We start from the raw sequence: 14,107 nt of genomic DNA on the forward strand, positions 1-14,107 counted from the left end.
AACATACGCTCAGAATAGAAAATATAGATTAAGACTTCCCTCTGTAGTAACATGAGGAAAGATTCCAGTGTCATAGCAGAGAGTCTATATATTGTATTATTTCTTTTAGATAAATGCTACTTGAGTGTGTAGCTAGGCAAACAGAATAAATACATTTAATTATAGATGTATGTAGTAGTTTCCTGTGTCCAAAGAAAGACTGACCATAAAATCAGCAGGAATTATGGCATTACCTTGTAAAACAATATAAATGGCAACGTATTTGTTTCCTATACTAACTACTAGTGACCACTATGCAGTTAGCAATAGTTTACTGGCAGACCCAGAAAATCTAATGTATGCTTTAAAGGTTACTTGAGTGTTTGTTTCCTTGAAAGGTCTTCTCATTAAATGTTTTAAAAGTGTTAATCCTGTCAGAAAAAAATACTGTCCTAGTGAATGGGTAAACATACAGTTTTAAGCTAGTTGAGTTTTATATTCATTTAATGAAGCTGATAGTAAAATAGAAATTGTCTCTTTCTGAATTTAGTTCGGTTGTTCTTTCAGTTGATTGAGCAAGCAGAAATACTTTAGGTTTTGTTCCATAATGGTGACCTCTTGTGGTGTGAATATGTCAGTATATCTGAAGGAGCTTTCTGTAATATGGGAGGAGTTTGTATTTACTTGTAACTTTTAATGAACAGCTAATTTACTAACTTTTTAAAATATCATTATCTTTTCCAATTAGTTGTTAATATGCACAACTCAGTGCATGGGAAAGAATTGTGAGCACAGTTTTCTGATAATGCTTTTTTGTGTTCATACTGTATCTTTTAGTGACCAGAAGAAAGTGCCTGGCACAAGGTCATCACAGTCAAGGGCTTCAGGCTGGAAGAGAAGAGTAACAGGTACAAGAAATTTCAATCTCCATTCAAAAATTGTGAAATGCAGTCAAATAGAAATAATCTAATTCCTGTGACTATGTCAATATTGTTCTTTATTATTTACTGAACAATAATTTTTGTTTTCTAGACATACTGGGTTTTCTTACTGTTCTTAGTAAAGAGAAACAATATTGAAGAGATCTTCACTCTAAAAATCTGTTGGTATTTCCTATGTTGCTTTTCCCATATCCAGGTTTAAGAATTTGCCAATCCATTAACACCTTATTTGCCCATCACATTTTGTAATCTGTCATAGTTGCACAGAAACTAATAAAATTATGCCAGCCTGTATTATCTGAAGAAACAGATTTTGGATTGCTGTGTAGGGATGCATTTTGCTAATTTTACATAACAGATTTTAATAATGTTTTCTCATAGCTGGCACATTTAATACATTACAAGAGCGTATTTGAGAGTCTGAAGTTTCTACTGTACTATTATGATGCATTATTATTATTTTTCTAGAACTGAGAAACTTTGTTATTCCAGATCATTCTGGAAGGGTGTTCTGTGCTCTGCTCTCATTTCCTTGTGAGGAACAGAGAGCATTTACCATGTCTTGCGAGTTAGTATATTTATAAGCCTTTTAATTTGTTTGTGCTATTTTATTGATGTTATAAAGTGGTTTTAGGATTGTTTCTTTTGATATCTACTTTTCTTAACATTATGTAGCTTGTTTAGTTTGTGCATACTTCATCTTTAATCCCACAGTAAAGAGTGGGATAGCAGTAGGAATTCTCCATCATTTCTTCTCTATAATTGGATTCTGGGTGGAGTGTTCATTTACAAATTATTTCTATTTTCTGATAGGAATTGTGTTTATGCTTTGACATTTTAGAGAGGAGGTAGACTGTTCTAATATTGATCTATTCGTGGCCACTCAGTATTCAGTGAAAAGGCTAAACATTATAAGTCAGGCAGTACTCAGCTTTTGAAAGCTCAGTGTTGCTAAGGCTCTTGTATTTACATGCTAAAAACAGCAACCAATAAATGTAGACTGATTAGTGATTTTTTTTTTTTTTTTTTTTTTTTTGACCAGAATGCAAAGCAGTGGTTAAGACCTATGAAAAACTGAGGCAACCAACTTGAACTTGCTGCATTCTTTTGCTTGAGTATATTTTCTATTGAATTGTGGTTTGCTCTTTAGAAAGTTCTGGACAGGTTCTGCATATTTTAAATATAGCTAGTACTTTAACTTTTCATCAGCAGCTTTAAAAATCTGCCATGACTGAGACACATACAATTTAGTAATGTTACTTTTCTTTTTAGTCATATATTGTCTGGTCATTCTTATTGCTAGGATTTATACTGTTTAGTAAAAGCTGCTTATCTTCTTTTTTACTTAGGTATAAGAAATACTTTTTTAAAAAAATTATACCATTATGACTTTCAGTTTGCTGTATTCTTCTGATGAATATGACACAAGTGAAGCAGAGCAGTGCAAAAATAAATCTGTCTTTCATTCTGAACTGAAAATTAAATGGCTTTGGTAAATTTTTTTTTAAGTGAGAAGTTTGGCTTTATCTGCAAATGCATGCCTGAAATTTTCTATTTCTTGTCTAATGAAGTTAAGTATATATGTAGTTTAAAAGCCAGTCCCATATTTCAGTTTAAGGGAGGTAGCTACAGATAGAAAGGAAATAATTGAGTTAATAGGTGGGTTTTCTGGTAGGAAGGAAGAGTGCACACTGTTCTAGTGTTCTCATTTCAGCTGGGCTTTTACATTATCTAAAGCAGAATTTTCACTTCATTGCAAACACTGCATAATGTTTCATTAATTAGGGTACTCATCAATTTAAATAAGATTGTCAACTTGTTTGATCTAGAGAATAAAAATAGTATGCAAAATAATAATATTTGCTAATAACATGTATTTATATATAATATATATAACAAGTATAGTATATTAGTTATGAAATAGCAGCATTTTTTTATAATCTTTTGAAATAGGTATATTTGATAGATTAATTGTGTGTAAGATGTAGGTAGACAGTTAATATAGGCCCAAAAAAAGTCTGGATTATTTTCTAAAGAGCAAGCTTTTAAAATAGGAAGTTTTAGATTGTTTTACTGTTCCAAATAATGCTATTAATTCTCAGGTAGTATAATATTCTTTGTGTTCTTTATTTTTTATTTTTTTTTTGTTAAGAATTTACATCGTCCTTTAAATGCAAGAGCTAATAATGAACAACAGGAGACATTTTCAGAAAAATCTGTCACTTAAAGAAATGTTTGTAATCCAGTGTTAATGGCTTTTTAAATGTTATTTAGTAGAATTGTGTGACTTTTATTTCCCTAATAAAAAAAACCTCAAAGCAAAATCAACACAACAAATCAGACCCTGTCATTATAACAGCTTTGCTCGCCTTCAAGATAAAGAGCTTAACCCAATCTTCATCTCCAAACACATGCCTGCATGCACCTTGTAAGCAACTGTTAGATCCTTTACATCTCAATTTTCTCAGAAGCTCTGGCTCTTCATCTCTAGTGACCCAATGGGTAAAGCCAGAATTTTGTGACAAAATACTTCACAAAATACTAGGTGGAGGTGTAACAGATGTTCAGCAAGTCAGAATAATTCCCATTGATACTGCATCTATATGAAAGTGAATCCTGGATTCAATTTTTAATAAACCATATTTTCACCAACTTCCTTCTCCAGTAAGAAAACAGATCCATGCTCCCAGTCTTGTTTCCAGAAAAATTCTAGTCCACTGGCTTTTAGCTCTGCCAATTTTTGACTTGATGTCTACAATACATTTTTTTATTGTATTTTCTTTTTGAAGCCAAGTATAAAAAAAGCTTAAATATTTCTTAACATTCTCTTTGTGAAGTGGACAAGGTTTCTGATAGTGAAGAGTATTTCTCAGTCCCAGGGATATTTGACTGAAGGCAGCCAAGAACCGTGGGAGTTTGTTGCCTTCAGGATTTTGGATATTTTTTGGAGGCAATATCTCATTCACATATCTGTAGTTTACTATTCATTTCACAGGTTGCCATGTGAAAAACTGCTGAATGCAATGAAGAATATGAAAGAAACACATTTTATAAAGGTTTAGTCATGAAGTTCACCAAACTAATTGCATGAAGTAGTTAGAATTGATAACAGGATGTGATAACTAACAGGACTTTTCCCTAACTGACCAGTCAATTATCCAAGCTTAGTGTAATGTCATGCATGTGTACTAGATAAAATTCTACAGTTCTAGAGGATTGTCTGTAGTATGCATTTTTAAACAAATAATAAGCTGTCACGTGAACAGAGAGCTGAAAAATACTAGCACACTTTGATGTTTAAGTAGTCATTACCTTCCAATTCAGTGATCAAATGAAACATTAATGTCAGCAAACAAAAGCTTCACAGTACAGCTTTACATATCAAACCACTTATCCATCTAGTTTTGTGTGAAATGTTTGTTTTAAGAACGTGTAAATAAAAAGAAAAGCTTGGATTCATAGAATAACCCAGAATATAGCAAAACATGACATTTTTAGATTTTTTTTTTCTCACTAATGAACAAGTATTTGGAGCTATTCCTTATTGTAGAAGGTGAAACCTTCACTGAATGTGTGCTTTTGTTTTGAATGTATTTTGAAGGCTTAAAGGATGAAGCAGAAATAAATGAATGGGAAGAAGAAGATTTCTTTTGGCATACAAGGATTCTACCAATTCTGCATGATCTGGAAAAAAGTGAGTAACACTGCTTTGAATGGGTGTATTTTCTGTACTGTTTCTTGCAGGGAGCGTGGGACTTATTTGTGTTTACTACAAAATAATAACAGTAATTTGGGTATGTGGCCTTTTATGCTTTCATATGTTCAGTGACTTTACAGTGTAAAATTGTCTTGGGCAGTCTAGGTGGCCCTGCTGGAGCACAGGGATTGCACCAGATGTCATTTCAGAGGTAACTTCCAACCTTACCATTCTGTGATCCCATAATAAAAACCCAAAACTGGTTTAGAGAAGATCTTATCTTGTCTGAATAAATTACTTTATTTTAGACAACATAGCTCTGCCAGCTTAGCAGTCAGTGTTGAGCTAATAATTTTAAGAATAAAGTACTGCACAGATTCACTGCTTTAACCATAGACTTTATTGAAGGTCTCAATTAATTTAAAAAAAACTAAGATCTTAATGAAAATTTCTATTTGTGATTGAAGTGTTAGATGTGCCAGAAAAGTGTGTAATGACTCAGAATACTGAAGCAGAATGGAGTAAAATTAAGTATAGCTTGAAAGATTTAACTCTGTAATCCATTTTTCATTGAACAAGTTGTTCAATTGCCTTCTGTAGACACTGTATTTATTTGAATGGTGGGAATACAGAAAGTAGATTTGTTTTTACAAGTAATTCTGTTTTACTGGATCTTTAGCAGTGTTTGTGATAGCATGGTACAGATTAGAACTTTTTACATAGTTTTGCAGATGTTGATGAGTATGAAACACCTGTACAGTGCTAAGTGATTCCCAGTATATGGAATTGTTTAAAGAAGACAGCATTCTCATTCCCACATCTGTCACTGGTGTATAGAAAATAGTGATCAGGAAATTTGAAAACAGCTATGTAACCTCACATTTTCCTTGCTTAATGCCAAGATTGTCAGAATTCAGCCACTGAGTTACAGCTTTGGGTGGTGAGATGTTCTTTATTCATAAGCAAAATGAAATTTAGAGGTAAAATCTAATAATGTCTTTCCCTTGTCATGAATGTAGGTAAGAAAATCAGATTTCATGCCTCTTTTCCTCAGTCTTTACTTGATTTAGTTAGTGTATTGGGGTTTTTTTAGCTTTTTAAAAAACTTGGCTATGGCTTAGTTTTTTTAATAATAGATGACATTATCTAAGGATACTTCCTCACCAGTTGATTGAATGTAGTACTACAGAAACCTTAAAACCTGAGTTTTGCAGGTTTTCAAATATTAACACTCTTTAGACTATTTACTGCACGGTTCTTATAAAAATGAATATTAGAATTCCATAGTTGAAATGCTTTGAGTGGGTCTATTGGTAATTTAATATTTTTTAATTTCATGTGCAATCGTTTGCTTTGTACCTTTAGCTAATTCCCTGCACATGAACTTAGTTCATGCTTAGTTTTTCATATGTTAATAGAGAAGCCTTTTTCTTAACCTTCCTCACACAGAAATATTTGCAGAAACCTTTCCATTCAAAAACAAATCTGAAGTTAACCTGAAATTTATTTATTGCCTAAATTTTTCTGAATATGATGTGCTTGAGTTGTTTGTAATATGACCAAAAGCCCCCAAAGTCTCTTTTTCTACAGGAACAAATAATTTATTTGTTACATTCCAATACTCAGGAGGTTAAGCTTTAAAATGCCCCATGGGATGAGTGATGAATAATTTTTGTTGTTGTTAATTTTGATGAAATGGAGTGTAAGACCTTTCCATTTTAGTTCTTTGCAACTCCTGGAGTTTGCTGGAGCAGAGCATTTAGAATCATGTTATATTTTGTTGAATTTTCTGTCATGATGACAGTAGGAATGGAATAGTCATTGCAGTTTCTTGAGTGTGATGATTGCAAATTGAGAGCTTCCAGGCACTTCTCAGCCTGAGACTGGTCCTTGAATCTGCCTACAGGTTTGGGGCCTTAGACATGCTTTTTGTTGTAATTTTCTGTCCATACATATTTCATCACAAGTGCTTTAACTCCTTGAATATGGCTGTTTCAGCTGTGAAGTAAATGCAGTGTTTATACTGCCAGTTCAAGTGGATTTACATTGGACTTTGCAAGTGTCACCTTATGGAAAAAAGTGAATATAAAAAAAAAGTTTTAAAAAAATCTCACTGTTCAGTTTTAAAAATCGACAAGACTTTTCTTTTCTCTGTAAAATAAACACATGCATGATTCCGTTGTGTTGAGATGCAGTTTTTGTAATAATTTCCTGGTTTATTTTTGTGTATTTTAAACAGTCTCAGGGACTTGGGTGAGGAAGTGGATCACTTTTTTGTCCATATGACAACATTCCACTCCAATATATCTTGCACCTATACATTGAAGACCAATTGTAGCAAGTTTTTACATTCAGTTTTTTAAATCCCAGCAAGGTTTGGTGTGTAAAGTTATGTATATGGGGAGAAAAATGCTCCTTAGCTATCTATCCCTCTTCTCATCTAATGTTTAGTGGAGTGCTTCAAAGAATGTTTCCAGACACAGTTTCCTTGTAGACATTTGGTCAATCTGATTATTAAGTATCAAAGGTTAGTTTAATTTTAGCTGTAGGTATTATTTTGACCTTGGCTTGAGTCTCTTTTGTTTTAAAAAAAAAGCAGAATAAAATTATTTCTAAGGATCATGCTATCATGTGAAGACATTTATTTGGTGTCTTATTTTTGTTGTTGTGCAGCCTGTTCTTTATTTTGTGCTTTGGTGTCTTCACATATTGAGATGGTCTGGATAAAGTGGCACTGATAGTTATTTTTTATTTTTCTCTCCCTTCCTGCACCCTTCAAGGAGAAGACAATATAGAACAGCTCTGTCTAGCTTGTACCAAGCTATATCAAGCATTGGATGAAGGAAATATGCTTGGAAAAAGATTTAAAAGAAGAAACATCCTTCTGAAGGCATTATATAAACTTGTAGACATTGATTCAGATCCACTTTCACTGAAGCTGGCAAAGCTTATTCTGGCTGTAAGTGTTTTGAAATGCTCTTTGGTAGAATGTGAAGTTCAAAATAATGAATTACAACTTGCATTTAATTTTTCATTTCATACTTGAAAGCTGTGTCTAAACTAACCCTTTCCTAAGTACAGTTTGCTACCACAGAGATACTACTCTCCCATGCATCTAGATCAACACTTGTAACTCATTTTCTGCAGAGAAGTTACATCTAGGGGAGGAAGGAGGGGCACAAAGTAGGACAGTTGGTGTATGGTGGCAGGAATATTGTATAGGCAATGGAGAACGCATAGTTTCCTAAACTGGGATACATATGCATGGATTTGGAAAATCTGATGACTATAAAATGTACACATGGAAATTAAGCTTAGTTTTTGAATAATATCTTGGTCTGAAAATACCAAAATGGAGGGGGGTTTTTTGGGAAATGAAGGAATATAAATAATCTTTTGCTTTAGTATTTGTGGTTAAAACTCAAGGAAATTTTGTGCTTTGGAACTTCTTTGTTCATGCTCTGCAAAGCATGTATGGACAGTCACTGGTGAAAGGATGCCCACTAACATTTTGTTGCAGGCATCTGAGTAATTTGTGTGTGTGTTGAGGGAGTCATGTGTTCTCTATAAGGTGGTGTAAGCTAATTTATTCAGTAAATTAAAATTATTAAAATTATTCAGTTATCTGTTCAGATACCACAGAGATGCTAAGTGGTACTGATCATAAAGAAAGGTTCCTTTACAGACATTTTCTGTGTAATCTTTTAAAAAGCATGAACCTAGAAGAAACTTCCCTTGAAATGCAGAGGAAAGGAAGAGAGATGTCATTGTATTTTTACCACATTTACTTCCCTTTTCCGATAGCTGAAAGTAAATTTTATTATGATACATACTGTTGTACTGGAGTTCTTTGTGTTAGTGCCACAGATGCCAAATCCCTGATTTCCATACAGAATTTCTTTGTAAGGGAATTGGAGAAAAAAAATCCTGCAAGTTCTTGATACACTACCTGTTTATATGGATACATTAAAAGTTAAAATCTGTTATTTTAAAGTCAGCAGAGTTTGCTAAATGGAGTTTAAAATACCTGAGTTTCAGATATTTCAGTTTTCTTTAATTCTGCATGCATCTGCAGTTTGTTTTAATGTGTTGTTAGGATTTCAGCTGTAATGTAGTAGTTTTGTGAGAATACAAGTTTGCCATGGTGTCTGATCTTGCAGAATGTTACGGTGCATTTTTGCATGCAGATTTTAATTGTGATTTTATGTCTTTTAATTTCTTTGCAGATTAAAGTAGATGGAAAAAATCTTCTTGGTGTTTGCAAGCTAGCGTTTAAAATTTGTAGGAACAAAAAAAATGATGTCATCATTCAAAATGATACATTATTGGGTATGTATTCTTTCAACAGTTAAAATTGTTTATCTTTGAAAAAACACTTTCAGAGTTAACTTTGTCACAGACTAAATACTGCCTGCCTAGGTAAGACTAGTGGTTGGTCTAGTCCAGTATTCTGTGTCTAAGTAGCAGTGGGGATGGGGAATGCTGTTTAGGGGGAGCATGGGAGCCTGTGTGTTCTTTGCAATCTGTTTCCCCAACACTACTTCAGCATCCAGAAATGTTCTATGCTATTAGGGACATTGCATGACACATCCCTGCCTAATCCCTATTTAGTCTCTGTTTATGTATCTTTTGTTCACTAATTTGCCTTTTTGGATTTTCTGATTCTGTCTGCCTCTACAATGTCATAGAACAAGTTCTAGAAATTCTGAATGTGGTGCTTTAAATCTATATATTTTTCTTTATCCCCCTGCTTGTAGTTTTGCAGGATTTGTAAGAGTTGGTACAGTCAACTTACCTTTCACCTTCACAATTTTTTAAAATGCATTCTTATCACATATCTCTGTCTTCTCCTTTTCAGGAGAAGCATCTCAGCCTCTAAGCTCATTGAACAGATAGTGTGTCATTCAGTTGTTTTCTAAGTCCTTCTCTGTAATTTCTCTAACTCCAGTGGATCCTTCTTGAAATTTATGGAACAAAACTGTCTATAGAATTCAAGCTGTGTCTGCACCAGATTTTATAGATGTAAAATAATGCTGCCTGTGGTGTTGGCCATAATCAGGGAGGATCTTGAGAACAGTCATTGGCTTTTTTATATTTTTTATAGCTGCTGCTGCACATTGAGCCAGTGGTTTTGGAGAACTGTCAGCAATGGCTCTCTTTTTGTGCTTGTAACAGTGTTTGTGTCATGCCCCTTGAAAATATGAGAAATATGAAGAAAGTGGAAGTGTGTGAATGATACTCAGAATTGATTGATAGTCATTCCTTTCATTAAAACTTCAATGTGTTTTAATTATGTAGGCCTTGATCTTGCAAGTAGTTGTTTCTTGTGTATTGGTTAAGGCACATACATATATTTGCTTAAATAGTGGAGAGTATTCATGGTCTTAAAATTTAGTACACAATTGTTAGAAATAAAGACAGGCCTTTCAAGTGGTAAGGAAAGGACTCACAGAAAAGAGAACAGCTGGGTTGACTTTGGATACTGAGAAGTACAGTTTTGTAGAGATCAGCATGATACACAGCATTTGAATAAGTTGCATTTTGCTCACATTTCCATCCTCATTCACTTTTCTTTCACTTGCTCTTCTTTCCCTGAGTTTTAAAAACTAGTCAAGGAAAGAGCATTGGTAGGTACTGCTTTATTTGTTTATTCACTCATTGTGTCACCTTGACCCAGAGCAAGACGTGACCCTGGCCTGTCCTCACAACTGCCCTGATCCCTGTTTCAGTCACTGGATTATAGATGCAATTTCTTTTTCCTCTTCTGTCCCTGTGAACAATTTATATGCAGTGCAGCAGCTTCAGTAGAAGAAATAAGTTATTCCATCATTCCAGAATAGACAACTACTGTTCAAGACCCTGTTTTATACTGTGCAGAGCAAGAACCTGAATCTGAGTTCTCATGTTGCCACAACCCAAGTGATTTAATTGGTGAGGGTGGAGTTTGGGCAAGTGCCTAAAGTGTGTATACTTCATTCATATATACATATATACATATATACATATGTACATATACACATATATATATACTTGACAAGACTTTCAGCTGCAGTTGAGACAGGAAAATAATTTAAATTTCTTCAGTTTAATGATACAGTAAAATGTTTTTATTCAACTGGAACTGAATGGAACATAGGAAGCAGAAATAAATATCTCTTTGAATCAGTTACTAGAAATTCAAAAGTATAAAGTTGGTTAGGATTACTCATTTGTTTAACATACCCCACTAAAATCGGAATATCTCAGTTTGACTGCAAAAGGTACTTTGGGCTTGTGTTAGCTGTAAATTTTAGTATTTCAGATGTCTGACAGTGGTTGCACAAAACAAAACTTTTATGTCCACTTTACCTGGATAGAAAGTAAATCTAGAAAGGCTATGAACAGATTTCAAACGTGAGAGTTAAGTCCCTGTGCTTTTTAGTGTTTAGTGTTTGAGATGCTTTAAGACATTTGATTTTTAAGGAAGTAGTGGGAATTAGTACACAAACTTCCAGGCACACACAATCACTTTTGCAAATCTTGACTGAGGATTTCAATGATTCCTGCTATGTGTTTCCAGCTTACACTGGTTCTTGAAGTCTAGGAGAACAAAAGTTGGGCCCATTCTCTTATTCATCAATAATTGTTTCTTGGTTTCTGTCCAAATATGCAATTTTTCTAGCCCACTTATTAGAAATGTAAGAGTTCAATCTGAGGGTGTTTTCCAATTGTTAATCTCTTTAATGACTGGACTGTATCAAATGCAAATTTTAATATTAGCTTTTCTGAATATTCTTTTCCTTTTAGATTATTTGTTGCAGGTTCTGTGGAATGAAGATCTGCAAACAAACAATGAAGCTCTTGTCTATTGCATGGCAGCTATAAAATGCATGTCTGAAAATGAGGCACTGCTTTATAAAATGGTCAGCAAAGGAGCTGTTGAAATGTTTCTGGAATTAATGAAGCAGATTAATAAGATAAAAGAAAATGACATGTATTTCTCCAAGTTGGGCCACTTATTAGTCCAGGTTAGCATTTACTTTTATTTCGAAAAGTATGTACTTCAAGGGCAAATTAAAAATTTAATTAGAGGAGATAAGCTAACCCTGTGTGCTACTGACAGAGTTGTACCTATATTTCAATAGATTTATTTTTAAGATGTTTAATGAAGCTGTACAGGACCTAATTTAATTACCACAGATGTTTGTGTGTAGTCAATTTTAAAGGCTTTAGAAATTCTGAAGTTAATAGAAATATTTTTAGGTACCTAGTAAACCAGTTTCTCGTTACTACTTTATTGTGTTGATAGTGTTCTGGATACTATAGTAAACAGCTGAAAATGTGTACTCTAAACTCTTGAAACTGAAATAATAAATACAAACTGGTTCTGCAGTTATCTAGGAGATTACAGAAAGCTTTTTATTACAAGAATAATGGCTTTTTATTACAAGAATAATGCATTTAAAAAACATACTGTGTGTCTTTGACAAAGAGTTTTTGAACAACTAATGTTAGGGAAAAGCAGTTTCAAAAGTGAACACTTTTTGAATCTTTTAAGGCAGCATGCTCAAAACTGTTTTCTTATACAAAGCACCTGGATAAGCAGTGGCTCTGAAAACTAATCCTTGGCCCTAAAACTGTTTAAACCCATGTATTTTAGAAACACTGGGGGGTGGGTATTTTGTTTACCAAGGATTTGCCAGGGAGATTCCTGGCATTTGTTTGGAAGTTACTGATGTAATGATTAATGAATGGTTTAATTGTAAACTTTCAGATACTTCATAGGAAAATACATTGGACAATTTTCTGAGGTAGTGTTTGCACTAGGTTTGCTAATTATGCCAGATTTCTTTAATTCTCTACTAATTTATAAGCACGGGATTTTATACTTCTTGAAATTGTATGAGAAAACAGCTTATATCACCATATTACTATTGGTGATTTTTGTTTGATTTTCTTTGTCTTAGTAATAAAACTCCTGAAAGTTTATTACCAGGATTTTGACTAGCTGTCTGAACTTCCCCACAACTTCACAGAAATGTTTTTCTTCCATTATTTGCCAGTGGATAAATTTAGGGTTTTTTTAATCAAGGGTTTAGTTTGCAAATCTGTGGAAGAAAAATGTTGTATTTTATGCTTTCTTTAACAAATCTCTCATATCTCTGCTCTTTTCAGTAGAAATGGAAGTGCAGCAAAACTGCTTTGTACTGTTTGAATAGATTGGCTGTTTCTAAGAAGTTCTTGAGTGTTTAGTGGAGAAGTCAATACTGACAGCTTCTCTTATTGAGATTGGTCTTTCACTTGTTTGTGTTCTCTTCTGTAGTAGTACAGATACTTCGGTTTTCTTCCTCTTGTGAGAAAAGTAGTGATTCCTACTTCTGTGGATTTCCTGTGTGACTTTCTCATATTGGTTCCTTCAACAAATCCGTGTACACTACTTCCTTCAAGTGAGTTAATTATCATTCATCATAGACAGATGAACAAGTAGTTCTGTTTTAGGGATGATTGAAGAAAGTTTCTTCTGTGATCGATGTCTTCAGAATAAAGTTTTTGTAGCATACAGCATCTTGTAGCAACAGATTCAATAGCCAGTGACAAGACAGAAATATTGTCTTTAGTTATAGAAAGAAAATTATACTGGAGGAGAAAACCAATGTAAATAGTCACAGTGGTCTCTGAAAGAAGCTCTGCTATCTCTTAAGTATCCCATTTAATTGGGACCAACTCTTCATTCTTTAACTGTATAATTGCACAATCACCAGATGGCAGTGTTATACATAATCTTGCTAGCTCCTTTTGTGAGAATAAAGTCTCTACCTGATTTCTTCATTCTTTCACAATGGATTTTTTGCAGAAGTCATACAATACAAGAATAAATATGTTTGTAATTTTTTATTTTCATTAACAGACGACATGATGAAACCAGGGTCATCTTTGATTTATTTTATGTTCCTTAACAGTCTGCTAATATTTAAAAAAAAAATATAGTAATGCTTATTCAAAAACCAAGATTTTTGAAGGGTCTCTGTCAAGACTTAATAAGTACTCTGTGTTCCTTAATTGAAAAGCACTTAAATATCTTCTCCTTTAAAAACAACATTTGTCAGCAGTTAAATTTTCTGTTTGGGTGAATTTGATCTTTTGTATGGCAATATAAGAATTAGGGCTGGTGGGAATTGCTAAAGACAATTATTATGCATTTCTCCCTGAAACATAGGGTCTGCTTGAAGCAATCACAATATGTCTAGAATTCAACTGCTGTCTGGCTAATTTCTATTACTTTTTAAACTGTACTCATCAAATTTCAGTGGCACGTTAACTGTGTTTTGTGGATGTATATTTCTATGAACTGCTGAATGTGGTTTTCCTGCACATTTAAATGTATATATTATTTTGCATTGCTTTTCCTTTCCAACCTGTCTTTCTGGGAATGGCTCTTGATAGAATTTACTGCTTGAGGATTTTGAACCATCTTACTGTATCAGGCATTGAAAAATTTTACTCTCTTCTT

At 33.5% G+C, this 14,107-nt stretch overlaps 1 protein-coding gene across 4 annotated transcripts in view; it reads left to right on the forward strand.

Moving 5' to 3' along the window:
- ARMC2 (armadillo repeat containing 2) overlaps positions 1 to 14,107 on the forward strand; it is a 61,711-nt gene that overhangs the window by 19,448 nt on the left and 28,156 nt on the right. For all 4 annotated transcript variants that reach the window (XM_079298696.1, XM_079298698.1, XM_079298697.1 and 1 more), the window contains 5 exons: positions 817 to 887; positions 4,522 to 4,614; positions 7,398 to 7,576; positions 8,844 to 8,946; positions 11,404 to 11,624. In XM_079298696.1, coding sequence (XP_079154822.1) covers positions 817 to 887; positions 4,522 to 4,614; positions 7,398 to 7,576; positions 8,844 to 8,946; positions 11,404 to 11,624 — 667 coding nt within the window. The remainder of the gene's footprint in view (positions 1 to 816; positions 888 to 4,521; positions 4,615 to 7,397; positions 7,577 to 8,843; positions 8,947 to 11,403; positions 11,625 to 14,107) is intronic.

The sequence above is a fragment of the Erithacus rubecula genome, assembly GCF_903797595.1.
Source record: "Erithacus rubecula genome assembly, chromosome: 2".
NCBI lineage: Eukaryota > Metazoa > Chordata > Aves > Passeriformes > Muscicapidae > Erithacus > Erithacus rubecula.